Source organism: Tursiops truncatus, chromosome 6 (genome assembly GCF_011762595.2).
Source record: "Tursiops truncatus isolate mTurTru1 chromosome 6, mTurTru1.mat.Y, whole genome shotgun sequence".
Taxonomy (NCBI): Eukaryota; Metazoa; Chordata; class Mammalia; order Artiodactyla; family Delphinidae; genus Tursiops; species Tursiops truncatus.
Window position 1 is genome coordinate 93601900 of NC_047039.1, and position 15897 is coordinate 93617796.

At 42.0% G+C, this 15897-nt stretch overlaps 1 protein-coding gene and 1 pseudogene across 1 annotated transcript; one reads left to right on the top strand and one right to left on the bottom strand.

The window, feature by feature from the left end:
* Positions 1-3493: 3493 nt before the first annotated feature.
* On the top strand, positions 3494-15897 carry ZNF483 (zinc finger protein 483). Its single transcript, XM_019946526.3, has 6 exons — positions 3494-3557; positions 5214-5748; positions 6221-6309; positions 8178-8304; positions 8678-8773; positions 12198-15897. The coding sequence occupies exons 2-6, from the start codon at positions 5361-5363 to the stop codon at positions 13766-13768; spliced, it is 2271 nt and encodes a 756-aa protein (XP_019802085.1). The 5' UTR covers positions 3494-3557; positions 5214-5360; the 3' UTR covers positions 13769-15897.
* Positions 10695-11588, bottom strand: LOC141278923 (large ribosomal subunit protein uL15-like; annotated as a pseudogene).

Here is a 15897-nt window from a genome sequence, read left to right on the forward strand (position 1 = left end):
AGTAAAATTTTATTGGAAATGTATCTCAATGAAAAGGACAGGGGCTGTTTTTTTAAAAAAAGAAAGATACCCAGTTGCTGTTATTCACTTCCTCATTACCTAATTTAATATATCAAATTGTCCCTTTGATGTCGTCCAGTTCTTCCTCTGAAGACAATCAACCCTCTTAGTCGGGAGATGGCTGAGAGGCATGGCTTGCTTTTGTAAAGTGAGAGAAGGGCCACTGTGAAATAGGACATGCTGATTTTTAAAGGCATTCTTAGGCAAAGCAATTTGAAGAAACACTATATATGATCTAGAGATTGATTTTCTTAGTACTATCCATGCCCCTATATCCTAAGAAAATCTTCATGTACTCCTGAGGACCCTTGTTCCAGAACAATGCATCTTCAGTGATCTTCCTTCTTATCCTATTCTGTCCCTAGTCTCTCTTTGAAAAAATAACCTACCCAATACCTTCTCTTTCCATTCTCATATTCAGGCTGCACCTTTATTCTTTCCTCAATCAACCCCATGGACTTCCCTGAAATTAATTGCCTGAGGATCAACCAACTGCAAACTCCCGTGGTCACTTTTTCATTCCAATCTCATTAAAACTATTGACTCCATCGTCCCTTTCAAAATTCTCCTCTGTTGATTTTCCTTTACCAGTTTCTCCTGATTCTTTTCTACTTACCAGTTAACTTCACTGCCTTCTCTCTCTGCCACCCCCTCAAAGTCAGCATTTCCTTGGGTTTTAACCACAGACCGCTTCTCATTCCACTTGCTCTTCATTGCAATCCTCATTCCCTCATCTTCAATTACTAAATGACTCTTTAATTTCTTTCTCCAGTTAAGTCATCTCTACCTAGATGTCCCACATGTGCTTCAAACTCAATGTATCCCCAACTGAATTTTAATCTTCTTTCTCAAACCTTCTTCCTGTGTCCCTTAGTATATGTGGAACCAGCATCCAGTTGATCAAACCAGAGACCCTGGAGTAGCCTATAATCCTTTCTTCTCCCTCACTTTTATTCACTATCTACATATTGTCACTGAGTACTGTCAGTTGGGGTTTCTCTGGTTCCTGGCACAGAAAAATCTCACGTATGTACAAAAATATTTGAGGAAGAGTACTGGAGTAGTTCACAGAAACAAAGAAAAACTAAACATCCTGAAGGATAGGAACTGGGCAGCTCCCAGGATCTCTGCAACAGGAATTAAAGATCATCCCCCAAGGAACTGCAACCAAATGATCCAGCAACAGCATAGCCTTTCATTTCTGGATGTTGCAGAATGAGAATCCGAAGTCCCAAACTTTGATTCAAGCTTGGTTGGAATTAAAACAAACCTTAGGGGGCTTCCCTGGTGGCGCAGTGGTTGAGAGTCCGCCTGCCGATGCAGGGGACACGGGCTCGTGCCCCGGTCCGGGAAGATCCCACATGCCGCGGAGCGGCTGAGCGTCCGGAGCCTGCGCTCCGCAGCGGGAGGGGCCACAGCGGTGAGAGGCCCGCGTACCCAAAAAAAAAAAAAAAAAAAAAAAAACCTTAGGTTGAAATGATAATAGATAAGAGGTAAATGACCTTGTTGACATAAATTCTCTGGGAATCCAAAGTACTCTGTTGGTCTAGCATCTCAACAATAGAAGAGATAATTAGAAAAATTTGCATTCTGATGACTAGAGGAGCACAAAGAATAAGAGATTAACTCTTAAAGGGGTAAAGGTCATGTTTAAATTTCCAACCTACACATTCTCTATTTCTTTTTATTATGATATAGTTCTTTAATAAGAGGTTCCTGTCTTAAGCAATTGAATTTTCTTTTCCTTTTTTTGGCTGCATCAGGTCTTCATTGCTCTGCGTGGGCTTTCTCTAGTTGTGGCAAGCAGGGGCTACTCTTCGTTGCGGTGCGCGGTCTCTAGGCGCGCAGGCTTCAGTAGTTGTGGCACACGGGCTTAGTCGTGGCTCGCGGGCTCTAGTGTGCAGGCTCAGTAGTTGTGGTGCACGGGCTTCGTTGCTCCACGCGCGGCATTTGGGACCTTCCTGGACCAGGGTTCGAACCCGTGTCACCAGCATTGGCAGGCAGATTCTTAACCACAGCGCCACCAGGGAAGCCCCCTCCAGCTTCTCCGTGATGTCCTCTCCATTTTCAGCCAGTCAAGGGGAGGTGGTAGAGGAGAAGAATACGCATTCAGACCTGGGACTGGACAACTTCTTGACTTCGGGCAGCCCCGTTTCCTCGGCTTGCCTTGCTGTCTGTGAGATGAGTGCAGGGGTTCACTTAGTTGAGCTTGTTCTGTTCCTTTAAAGTCTCAGAGCCTTGACTCACCCTGCTCCTTCAGTCTAGAATGCTTTTCTCTCCCAAGGGCTCCGCTCCAAAAGTCACTTATTATAGGACACTCCCCGACAATCCTTCTGGAGTTCGTCAGCCCTTTTTGCTATTCCCCCAGTAATCCCTGCAAGTACCATTCACATATTCAACAAATATCTGTTGAGCACCTACTACATGCCAGGGCCTGGAGAGTGTATTCTAGGGCCTGGAGAGTGTATTTCCATGGAACAAACCAGATAAAAATCCTTATCCTTGTGGAATTGATAGTCTAGTGAAAAAAACAGACAATAAGCAGTAATCAAGTAAGAAAATGATATGATATGTTGAAAGGGGAAATAGGAGTGGCGATGGGATTCCACTTTAAGCAGAGAAGTGACAGAGCTTCACTGAGAAGATATGAAAGGATGGGAACGTGAGCCATACAGGATACCTAGGCAGGCAGCAAGTCAGCCATACGTGCCAGGCAGGTTGGAGGGAGAGGGAGAGCGAGGAGGCCATTGTGACTAGAGCAGGGAAATGGGGGTAGAGGTCAGGAAGGTTATGAGTGGCCAGATTCCATCGGCCTTGTAGCCCACTGTAAAAGTTAGAATTTCTACCTTCGGTGAAATGGGAAGGCTTTAGCGGGTTTTCAGTAGAGGAAGTCCATAATGTGTTTTTCGTTTTTTAATCATCTTTCTGGCTGCAACGTGAAGAGACAAGAGAAGAAAAGTGAAATCAAGAAGCTATTGCAATAATCCAGGCGAGACACGATGGTGGTTTGAACCATTATGGTGGCAGGTGTGTAAGCCATAAAATTAATATTTGTTTAATTCAAGTTGCGGCGTTAATTATGGCTTGCAGTGAATGCATCACTAATATGCTTCTGCGGTGGGTTTTTGCAGCCTGGATTTCGGAGAAGGGTAAGGAAGAGGGGAGGAACGGTTTGCGGTTACCAAGGTAACAGAACATCATAGATCTGAAAACCTGAGACGGCTCTAGGCCAGTAGGCCTCTGGCGCAGCAATAATTCCGCAGCTGAGACCACCAGCGCTTCCCAAAGACCATGCGCAACAGGCCGGGCTGGGAGCCTATGGAAAGCACGGGACTTTCGCAAAGCGGGACAGGCGCATCCCGGGAATCGTAGTTCTGCGCCCTTGCGCAGGCGCAGTGAGCCCCCCGCCGGTGGGGCTTGCGCGCGCAGCTCCTGCAGGACCAGTTTCTAGAAGCTTGTTGCAGTGGCGTGGGTCATGGCTGCGGGTCCTGACGCAGGTAGTGGTAGCCCCGGGCCCTTAGTTTGGGGGCTGCGGCCAGGTCGCCGGCTCCGAGGGCGCACCTTGGGCAGGGTGGGGGCCGAGGGCAGTCTCGCTGTGCACACCCAGCGGCGCAGCTTCTGCGGGAGGTGGGCGCGCTCCTGGATGGAGCGTTCTTCCATCGCTTCCCTGCGCCCATGGTCTTGCAACTTCGCTACTTTGGTATTTTGGGCGGGAAAATTCATTATGTGAGCATGGGGGTAGGGGACTGTCCCGTGTATTACGGGTTGTTAAGCAGCCTTTATGGCTCCACTCATTAGGTACCCGTAGCATCCCTCCTCCTTAGTCGTGATAGCCAAAATGTCTTCAGACATTGCCAAACGTCCCCTGCGGGGCAAATTCCCCCCCGCACCCCCGTAGTTTGAGAACTTCTTTCTGCCTGCGTCACATTTTCGCAGAGCCTTTATTGTAAGCTCCCTGGAGATCGTGACAGGTGCCTTTCTTAGCCACTGCAGAGTCTCAGGTGTCCAGCGCGGTGCCAGGTACGTGGTGGGCGCCTAATATTTGGCGGAGGAATAAATGACGTCATGCATACTGTGTGGCGGCCTTCGTGCTCGGAGGTGGGTAATTATTGGTATGATAGTTGCAGTTGGAGGACAGTGTCCTCACTTGCTGGAGTGAAGCACATCTCAGACTGTATTGTCATTTCTTGGGTGCTCTGTGAGGGTGGGGGCCCTGTCTGACCGTCCATGCCTGTCTCCTTTGTGTCCCGCTCTCAGGTCATTGTATATGGTCAGTTATTTGTGGAAAGAGAAAATGCGTGCAACACAGGCTCTGTGTAGAAGAGTACTTGGGCATCAGAGAAAGCCTCATACAAGAGGTGACAGTGGAAAGGAGTCAAATTTTAATGAGTAAGCTTGGTAGGAGAGGAAAAGAAGGCAGCATTCCAAGTAGAGGGAATGGCTGTAGTGCAAAGGTGGAAGGAGTTAAGAGTTTCTGGAAATGGAGAGATACCTTCTTACGGCTGCAGTGTCCATCAGGGGCAGCTAGAGCTGGAGGTGAGGTCATCAGGGCAGGGTTTCTAGACCACCACTTGTAGCTTCAGTGTTTGAATTTTATCTTGAGGCAGTTGGGGAGTGATAGGACCATATCTTGCATATTAGAAGGAATCCTTAGGCTTTGGGGTGAGACTGAATTGAAGAAGGCTGTACTTAGGTAGTTTCAGTAGGAGAGAATGGAGAGGTTCTTTTGAAATAAAGCCACCAGAACTTGGTTATTGATTTTGTGAGAACTTTGAGAATCAAATATGAAGTCAGGTTTCTCAGTTGAGCAGCTGGTGGGAAATTGTGTGGCCATTCATTGAGAGAGGGCAGGAGTGGAATAGGTTTGGATCCTCTTGTAGCAGTGAGCCTTTTCTGATATGTTTTGCTGATGAGGAATATTTAGTCTGAAGAAACTGTTTTCTTGGATGGTACCTTTAATTACCCTCAAGTAACTTCTCAGCTTTTCACCTACAGAGAAAATTATTCTTTTAATACAGTAGGGCGGTTCTAGGCCTCTGAGAATGTGTTTGTGTGTGTGTGTTTGTGTGTGTGTATCAGAACCAAACTAAGAACAGTGTTTTTTAGGAGTCACAATTTGTTTCATTTATTTCATAACTTATATTTCTTGACAGTTTCTGCAAGACCATAAAGTGGACCCTTGGAACACTTGATATTTTGCTGGAGAGTGCCTTTTGGTGGCCTGTGTTGACACTCAAAGTCTAAAGGGGACTGAATTCCTCCTGGTGATACACATTGCAAGCTGGAGTAGCCTGAACGAGATGACAGCCATCTCCCCAGATCCTCACACTTTGGTCTCAAGTGAACAAAACAAGGTGCTAAGAATGGAGACCCCTGGGGATCAAGAAGCTCTCCTAAGAGGAGACACTGCTGACCCAGAGTTTTTCAGACAGAGGTTCAGGTGGTTTTGTTACTCCGAAGAGGCTGGACCCAGAAAAGCCCTGAATCAACTGTGGGAGCTCTGCACTCAGTGGCTGAGACCAGACATCCACACGAAACAACAGATTCTCGAGCTTTTGGTGTTTGAGCAATTCCTGACCGTTTTGCCAGGGGAGATTAAGATTTGGGTCAGGTCACAACATCCTGAGAGTAGCGAGGAAGTGGTGACCCTAGTGGAGGAGTTGACCCAAGTGCTTGAAGAAAAGGAAGGTGAGATTAATAGATGGAGGGAGGAAGCGGGAGAGATCTCCTCAAGATATGAAACTAAACTTCCTAAAAGAGCACTTTCATTTAATAAGTGATTCTTGCTCAAGCCACTGTGCAAGGACTATGAAGAAAACACATTACTACATAAAACAGATGTGTTATTTCATCTTAATATACCTTATAAATATTTCAAAGATTATTATGAAAACTAAATACATTAAAACAGTGGGTATATGGAATGAATGAAATCAGATTTTGTGAGCTTATAAATTGAAAGGATATTTTATGAGGTGGGGGGGGGAAGCTTGGATTTTAATAGGAAACTGTATCTTTGGCTGTCCTCTGTGTCTTCAAAGCGTAGGGAAAACTTTTTTTCTGTTTTTTGTGACCTTTTCCTCCAGAGTAACATATATAATAATTTCTGGTCTGAGGAGCTCATTTAAAAGGTTGGACTGTTTTTTCCCCCCCTTCCTAGATATGATCTCTCAAGATTCTGTTATTTCCCAAGAGGAGAACCCTGAAGAAGATAAAACAGTTTCTGTTCCTCCAAATACTGAGTCCCAGGTAAGCTTCCTTTCACTGGTTTTCATTCATTCATTTTTTTTTAACTGGAAAGTTTCATTCTTTTTAAGTTAATTTGTTAATTGAGGTCTGATTGACTTACAACATTGTATTAGTTTCAGGTGTACGATGTAATGATTCGATATTTGTATATATCGTGAAATAACCACCACAGTAAGTCTAGTTAACATACATCACCATATATGGTTACAGGTTTTCATTCTTAAGTAGATACTCACTGAGTTCCTCCTGGCTGGTATAAAGATGCTAGAATAATTAAGACAGTCTCCTTTTCCTCACAGTCTTCACGTTCTTAGAGCTCATTCTTCATATGCTATTTTACTTCAGTTACCAGAATTGATCATGTCTGACTCTAATAAAAACAAAAATATTTATTAAAATTCAACAGTTATTCCTGATAAAATTGGTCAGGTGGAAATAGAATTATACTTCCTGAACACGATAAGAAAATTCTCCACGTGGATAATGTTGGAAAATTAAAAGCAGTCCTCACAATAAAAAGTAAGAAGATAAGGATATCTTACCTTACTGCTATTAATGAGTATTTTCTGAGTATTCTAGCCAATACAGTGCTAGAAGAAGGAAATGAGGTAAGTACAGATATGAAAGAAGCAAGTGTATATTACTTACAGATAATGTACTCTTTTTGGAAAACCTCAGAGAATCAACCGAACATGTACTGAAACTCATACAATAGCTGAGAAAAGTAGCTGGTTACAAATCAGTAAGTTTCCTGTATACCAATAATTATCAGTCAGGAAAAAAATTCTTATTCACAATGGTAAATAATAGTGCTCTGGTAGGCTGATAATGGCCCCCTGAAATATGTCCACTTCCTAATCCCTGGAACCTGAGAATGTTACTTTATTTGGAAGAAAGGTCTTTGCAGATGTGATAAAATAGGGATTTGAAATGAGGAAATAACTCTGGATTATATGGGTGGGCCCTAAATGCCATCACAAGTGTACTTAGAGAGAGCTTGAACACAGGAACAGGAGAAAGGGACATGGCGATTGGAGTGATAAGGCCGCAAACCAAGGAACACCACGGAATGCTGACAGCCAAGGAAGCTGGAAGAGGCAAGGAATGGATTCTCCCTCAGAGCCTCTGAAGGGCGTGCAGTTCCCGCAACACCTGGATTTCAGACTTCTGGCCTCCAGAATTTGGGAGGATAAATTTCTGTTGTCTTAAGCCACCAGAGTTGTGGTAATTTGTTATAGGAACCACAGGAAGCTTCTCCAAGTGGTAATAGTCACTCTGCTGTACTGCCTCTCAAAATGTCATGCTGTAGAGGATGCTATGGAAAGTGTGTTTTAATGATTAATTGTGCTCATTTGTAATTTGGAGTAATTGTAAGTGTGAGTTTGTCATTGAACACAGATCCTTGTTTGATTGTGATAGAAAATAATTGCTATTTAGAGCCAGCTAGAAATTACAGTTTAGAATATAGTCACTGATGTTACTCTTACATGTTTAATTATTGCTTGTAGAGCTTACATTAATTCTGCAGATTCTGGGTTTGGGAATGTAATTTGTATTGTTCATTTAATATTTTCTGTTAATCCTAGAAATCAGTGTGTTAGGGTGAATTTGATCAGTGTTAGACATTCCAGAGAATCCTTGTACAGCATTTCACACCAGGAACTAAATGGCAAAGGCAGGGATTGTTTCATAATCTTGTTTTGTGTCACTTGTAATAGATGTATAACAGCCACCTTGAAGTTTGCTTTGGAATTCTCAAAAACTTGAATACCATCAAACCTAGTACTTTATATCCTAACTACTTCTCTGAATTCTTAGGATCTGTTTGGGAATAACCCAATGCAAAAAGGCTGTCTTTGGTGTTCTAGGAATCCATGACACTCAAGGATGTAGCTGTGACCTTTTCCAGAGGAGAGTGGAGGGCACTGGAGCCTTCTCAGAAGGAGATATATAAGGAAGTGCTGCTGGAGAACTATAGGAACCTAGAATTTCTGGGTAAAGACATCTTCTCATAATCTAGCATCTAAGCTGGGTATCTTTTTGTCCATTCTTATTGAAAGATAAGTGCTATTAACTGTTTTGGCTGGGCTTACAGGGGTGATGTGACTAATCCTAAAAATGGGTCCTAAAAATGTACTTTTCTACAATGTTTTCTCCAAGAAAGAGTCTTTGCTTCATTGAGCTGAAAATGTTGAGCATCATTTTGCTGTTGCCAAGGCCATACCTTCCCCGATGTTCTCCTCAAATGCCAGTATTGAAGTCTCTTTGGCAGCATCTTTTCTTCCCTGGAGAACCAGGAGCTGTGAATGTTGGAATGTCTTTGTTCTAGGCAAAAACAGCCATTTTCTATTCTTTTCTCTATGAGCAGGCTTTCCAGTTTCCAAGTTAGATTTGGTTTCCCAGCTAAAGTGGGCTGGACTACCACGGCTGCTGCAAAAACAAGCCTCAAGAGGCTCCAGACCAGGTGAGTTGGTGAAAAGTGGAGGAGGAAATTGAAGTAGTTGCTTTACCAAACCATTTGGAGGAATTTTGGAAATGTTGGGTGGGCTAGGTGCTAACATAGAAAGATGATTAGAATATCCACCTTGCCTTCCTGGAATGTTCATTTTAACAGGGGAGACTGTTAGTTTGGGTCCTCGAGAAGCAGGTGCCCAGATACAATTAGCCAGGTCAGAGACTTACTGGGGAGAATTCCAGGGAAGGAAAGCAGGGAGGGGACTGGAAGAGGCTGGGATTGCTGTTCAGAGCATGATGCAGGTCTGACACCTGTGACGAGAGAGGGAAGGAGGGAAGGCTGGGTAGGACGAGTCTTAGAATGAAGTGCAGGTTGAGGAAGTCTTGGCAAAGCCAAAAAAGAATCTTCCCGCCAAGAGTTACCTATCACAGTCGTATGCCTCACGGAAATGGGCCTAGTATCCCTGCCATACTTGTCATTGACTGGGAGCACCCATGGGAAAGTGGCCTTGGTGTGATGCTGTGGTGGTCATTGAGCAGCAGCGGGGGGCTGTTGAGTAAGCACCCCAGAGGAGGAGTTCTTGAGAGGCACGTTCCCATGGATGCCATAGATGCAGACATCAGAACTAAACGTGTTGGTAATGGGATGTATGTCATAACGATGGCATGTGTAAGGAGCGGTGGGAAGATACAGGAGCAAGGGCTTAATTAACAATTGAATTGAGTCTTGGAGAAGAAATAGTTCGTTCAATGGACAGCATGTATAGTATAATCAATTTGTTAAAAGGAAAAAAATGTACACATACATGTATATGTTTAAATGTATAGATACATATGGGATTTACTGTCTGGAGAACATTCATGTTAACCCTGGTTATCATTGAGGGATTACATTTTTTCTTTATTCTTCTCTTCCTTACACTTTAATAATAAACATATTAAGTTTGTATTTTTAAAAATTAAAATAAACTATTACTTATATATCAATACCTTGGTTTAAGGAAAAAACCAATAATTTACTTTGCTCTATTCCATGTTATTAATCATTTATTTTAGTCAACCTATTGGCTGTTTCCAGCATAGTTACACAAATAAAGGACGGCAGTTGTCTTTTTATGTTTAAGTACATTGGGGAGAGTTATTTTGAAAATGGATTCTAAAACTGTTTTGAGTAAAATCTAGCAGCATTGGTATAAATACTGCCTCTCCCCGCAAGATGCTTATGTAAAAGAAGCATCATTTAGATGTACAACTTATTTAAAAAGTCATTTACAACGGAATGGAGAAAAAGGTTTTGACAAAGCCAGAATCAAGGGCTATGATTTATAAAAAGCTCGTGCAAATCAGTAATGAACACTGAGTATGTTAGAAAAATGATCAAAGAACTTCAGCAGATAGCAAACCAAAATAACTGACAAAAATAAAATTTAAATAGCTGTTAACATGAAAAAAGTGTTCCAAATCACTGGTCAACAATGTAATTTACATTTAAGGAACAGTACTATTTATTATGAATCAAATTTGCAAAGGTTTAGAGAAAAAGCATTTGACCATAGATGAGTAGTCAGGTACTTATCATCATGTATTATGTGGTGATAGAATTTTTCTACCCTTTGGTTCAGTGATTCCACTTTTATGACTCAGTTCTGAGGAAATATTAATCATTTGATAAACATGCCATAAGGAAATAACTAGTAATATATTGATATGAGGGATTATTATGTGATTAAAATCGTGAAGAATCAACCAATGAGATGGGAACGGATTATGAATAAAAAAAAGTAACCCTACATATTATACATAGATATTCTATTCTACAATGTACAGAAAAATTTCCAGAAGAAAAAACACAGAATTTTTAATAATGGTTAACTTCTGGGTAATAGGATTTCATGTCTTATTTTATTTCTTTATTTTTTGAAAAGCACTCGTTAGCATTTAATGAACCTCCCTCCATGTAGCTTCAGGCTGCCAGGACAGTGCCCCCCCCCCCCCCCACTCCCTGCCAATCTTCTCAGCTCTTCTGCTGAAGAATTTGGCCTTCAGAATGACAGGCTGCTTTAGGAGCTCTCTTTTCCCCAGAACTTTGTAGTAGCCCGATTGCTCCACATTAGTGATAGGAGCAGCTCCAGTCTTGTTTTTGGCAGCATTTAGCGTATCTGCTCACTGACCAAGGTCCACAGTTTATCCAAGTTGACATTGGGGCAGAAGCTCTAGTTCCTTGCTAAGTGGTAATGCCTCGTACCAACTTTCCCAGAGTAACCCTGGGTGATATTTGTTGAAATTGACCCTGTGGTGACATGTGTCACCAGCATTACCCTGGACTCCCAGATGCTTCTGGTGTTTGCTGATGCGGTCATGACTGTGGCTCATGTGGCCCCCTAAGCTTCCAGGTCTTTCTTAGTCTGGATGGAATGTTGGTGACTGTCAAGTCTTGAGAGCCATCCAGGGTTTCGTATTTTATAGTTATCTGGTTAAAAAAACGGTCTTACGAAAGTGACACTAGAATCTCATAACTAAGAGCCAGGATGAATGATGTGGTTAATAAAGGAATTCAGGGTTCTGAGAGGAGCACAGATCTCAAGAGGGTGGTGTTGGAGATTGTGGGACTCGTACCCTAGGCCCTATCAGATTTCTGTGTTTGTGATAGTGAAGGTGCACAGGGATTGAATTCTAGGCAGTATGAAGTATTAAGATGCGGTCGTGTAGTAGGGACACTAAATGGATGCCTGGTTAGAGTATTCATAAAGTTGGTAGGGCCAGATTGTTGTAACCTTTGAAAGTCTAGCATAGGTGTTGTTGAATATCTGTGATGTGATTAACATTGTCTATAAACTTCGTGCTATTTGGCTGCTTTGAGGAGAGGCAGTATGGTATAAGGGTCAAAAGTGTGGGCTTTGGTGTCAGACTGGGTTAAAAATCTGGCTCTACCACTTATAGTACATGTGACCTTGGGAAAGCTGCTTACACTCTTTCTGCCTAGTTGTCACATCCATAAAACAGGGATAATAATAGGACCTACTTCATAGAGTTATTGTGAAAATAAAGTGAAATACAAGTAAAGTGTTTGGTATGGGACCTGGCATTTGGTAATTATTCAGTAAATGATTACACTATCATTATTATTTGGAAGGAGAATAGATTGAATGGTAAGAGGAATAAGTTTGAACCTATTACAGAAATTTGAAATGAGGGCGAGAACTTGCATCTCTAACTATAAAGCACAAACCTTTCATCTTCCTCAGTATTTTTCCTAAGCTCTAAGTTTCCCCAGTTCCCTCATGTCACTTTTCCCTTCCCTGTTTTATGAGACTCTGAGAATTATCCACGCCCTGTTCCTTACAGTCTCTACTGTCTCTATTCCTATTTTAGTCCCAAATGCAGCAGCTTCCTTTATTGCAAACAGGAAATATTCTATTTGTTATTTCTTTTAGAGTGTGAACTTAGCGGTGAATTGAAGGAATCTGGCGGAAATCAAGATGTTCTTATGGAAGAATCGACTTTAGATAAAATAATAGAAAGGTATCTAATGAGTGGTGATTGTGACTTGACAGGAGAATCCTGGAAACATTATGGCAGACTAGAGGAGTGTCGTAGTGATAGGGAACATTCACAAGTAGCAATCACACAAAAGAAAACTCATGGGAGAGGCAATAAGGGTGAGGAATTTGACTCAGAAAAGAGCCCTTTTGGAAATAACTTCAAACCACCTTCAGACCTAATTAAACATCTCAGAGTCTACTTAAGGAAGAAATCTCGGAGGTATAACGAAGGCAAGAAACCCTTCAGTTTTCATTCAGACCTTGTCCCAAACCGCAAGGAACACAGTGGAGAAAAACCACGAAAATGTAATGAAGGCAGGAAAGCCTTAAGTCACTCTTCATCTCTGACTGAACATCAGAAACATCAGAAAATCCATTTGGGGGAAAAGTCCCAGAAGTGCAGTAACTGTGGGGTAGCCTTTACTCAAAACTCATCCCTTAGTAAGAGAAAAAACTCCTCTGCATGCGAAAAATGTTGGAAAGATTTAGGTCAAGATGCAGCCGTAGATAAAGACGAGGGAACTGAGACTGGAGAAAAAACCCATAAATGCAGCAAATGTGGAAAAGCCTTTGGCTATAGCGCCTCACTGACCAAACATAGGAGAATTCACACTGGGGAGAAACCCTATATGTGCAATGAGTGTGGAAAAGCCTTCAGTGACAGCTCATCACTCACACCACACCACCGAACCCACAGTGGAGAAAAGCCCTTTAAGTGTGATGATTGTGGAAAATCTTTCACCCTGAGTGCCCACCTCATTAAACATCAGAGAGTTCACACTGGAGAGAAACCCTATAAATGTAAAGAATGTGGGAGGCCCTTCAGTGACAGTTCATCTCTTATTCAGCATCAACGAATTCATACTGGAGAAAAACCCTACACGTGTAACAACTGTGGAAAATCCTTCAGTCATAGCTCATCCCTTTCCAAACATCAGAGAATTCATACCGGAGAGAAACCCTATAAGTGTGGTGAGTGCGGGAAAGCCTTCAGACAGAATTCTTGCCTTACCCGACATCAGAGGATTCATACTGGAGAAAAGCCGTATTTGTGTAATGATTGTGGGATGACTTTTAGCCATTTTACGTCTGTGATTTATCATCAGAGACTTCATTCAGGAGAAAAACCTTACAAGTGTACCCAGTGTGAGAAAGCCTTCCCTACCCATTCGCTCCTTAGCCGTCATCAGAGAATTCATACGGGCGTAAAGCCTTATAAATGTAAGGACTGTGGGAAATCCTTCAGTCAGAGTTCATCTCTTAACGAACATCATCGAATTCATACTGGAGAGAAACCCTATGAATGTAACTACTGTGGAGCAACCTTTAGTCGAAGCTCAATCCTTGTAGAACACCTGAAAATTCATACCGGAAGGAGAGAATACGAATGCAACGAATGCGAGAAGACGTTCAAAAGTAATTCTGGCCTCATCAGGCATCGGGGATTTCATTCTGCAGAGTAATTCTTGGAAATATAGTAAGGTGGAGGGTGGGATTTAGTCACAGTTGTCCCTTATCAAAAATCTGGGGTGTAAACTACCACAACATTGATTACTAGGAAATTTAGTCACAATTGTCCCTTATTAAAAACCGGGGGTGTAAACTACCACAGCATTGGTTAGTAGGAAATTTAGTCACATTAGTCCCTCATTAAAAACCTGGGGTGTAAACTGGTGCAGCATTGATTAGTAGCTGCAACTTTGATGGGTTGGCAGCTAGGAAAAAGATACTTTTTGTAATTCACTCCTCTTTGCAAGGATGTCACCTTTCAGTAGATAGTGATTCAGGTTGGTTAAGTCACATGAAAAGAGAAGAAAGTAGTATGAGATGGGAAATTCTGAAAAGCCAAATGTGAATTTAAAAAGCAGGAGAGGGGTGCACAGGGCCCATCTTACTAACCTCTTCAGATTTTCTTCTCTCCTAGCTTCCAATTTCACTACCATGTAGTTTTATAGAAAGAGGACCTGACTGTAGTCAGGTAATCTGGGTTCTGTCCCAGTTTGCTGACCGACTTCCTGTATAACCTTGGAGAAATCATTTGACCTTTCTGAATTTTAGTTTCTTTACTGGTAAAGTGAAGGGGTGGGACTAATGATTTCTGAGGTTTCTTTCTTTGGTACTTCTTGTACCTTCTGAAGCTGTGGGAATTAGTTAAACATTTTTGATTCTTTGGCATTTTCAAGTTTCCCTAGTAGAAAATAACTCATTTAAGCTACTGAACTTCTGGCTTAGTGACAACACAGTATGCTTTTTGAATACTTGATGCCAGAATTGCTTAAATGCTGTGCACAGGAACAAGTCTAGAGCTCAAACAAGTTTGCCTTCAGGGAATGTTTTGATTGGACAAAGCACCCCAACCTGTTTTTCCTCTAGACTTTGGCCGTGGGAATTGGGAATCTCTGTGGCATGCTCCTGGGCTGTCTCAGCCATGAGAGTAACAGTCCTAGAAAATAGGTGAGGGGTTGGGGGGGGTAAACGGGTACTGAAAACAGCTATTTTGGATGAATTGTCTTTTGCAAAATAGAATTCTATTTTTTAAAAAGTTTGCCTATGCTAAGTACAGCTTCTTGTAATCTAAGTGCAAACATTCTGTATGGCAAAGGTCACAAGCTAAGATTGGGCCCTTTTACATGTTTTAGTTGGCTTGTATGGTAAGGTGGTTGTGTGTGTGTGTGTATGTGTGTAATTAGTTGTCATCATTTAAAAATTAGGAAATTTCATACCCACCCAAAAAGAGTCTTGTTTTGAAAAATTATAAGGGCTGACAGTACTGGGCCCATATTTCAGTGGGGGCAGTCAGCTGGTTTCGGGTGTCAGCTTTTTTCAGGTAGCAGCTGCTACCATTAGATGGGGAATCTATTCTCGTACTTGCAAAGTTATCTCATTTATGTAGCTTGACTTGCCCACCATAGGAAACTGACATTATGATCCCCTACCATCTGGAGAATACATATCCTAAAATCTAAAGAGACTCCACTGATAGTAAAATTCAAGAAAATAATGTAGAAATGATACAGAATAAATTTTCAGTTAAGTTTTCTGTTATGAAATTAGACCTCACAGGAATAGACTATACAGATGTTAGTGGGTTGTGTCTTACGAATGTCGGTGGAGTCTGAATAATAATTTCTAACTGTGAAAAAGGAACTGAAAGCCCTGGGTCAGTTAGGTTTGGGTCTCAGGTCATAGGGTTCTAGAGGAGCCCCACTGACTCAGCAGTGGTGCAAAGTTCCTAAAGTTGAAATTTGAGGCAGCTCTTATAGAAAGAGAACGAAACGGGTAAACTTTCGGCTTCTGGAAGTGAAGAGATGCTTAATGCTCATCTGAGATTCAGCAATATTTGCTGTGATTTAATGGGTTTAGTTCGCAATGCTACTTCTGGATGATGTTTTTGGCTTCTTCCTTGTGCACCACCCCACAGTAGTTCAGGTGTTGCTGTGGGATAAATTAGTCTAGTTATTGCTAAGTGGACCAGCCGGAGACATTCTAGTCATGAAAGGAATATGCCTTATCAGAATTATTCACCCTGGCTTAGGTTTTTTCCTGAAAGGATAGAAACCTTGGTATTTTTTCTGGAAAGATATAATCTATA

Excerpts from the sequence above, each read along its gene's own strand:
- ZNF483 (XM_019946526.3), top strand. The coding sequence starts at position 5,361 with ATGACAGCCATCTCCCCAGATCCTCACACTTTGGTCTCAAGTGAACAA. Across the intron at positions 8,305-8,677 it reads TAGGAACCTAGAATTTCTGG|GCTTTCCAGTTTCCAAGTTA; the intron begins GTAAAGACATCT and ends CTCTATGAGCAG. Across the intron at positions 8,774-12,197 it reads CTCAAGAGGCTCCAGACCAG|AGTGTGAACTTAGCGGTGAA; the intron begins GTGAGTTGGTGA and ends TATTTCTTTTAG.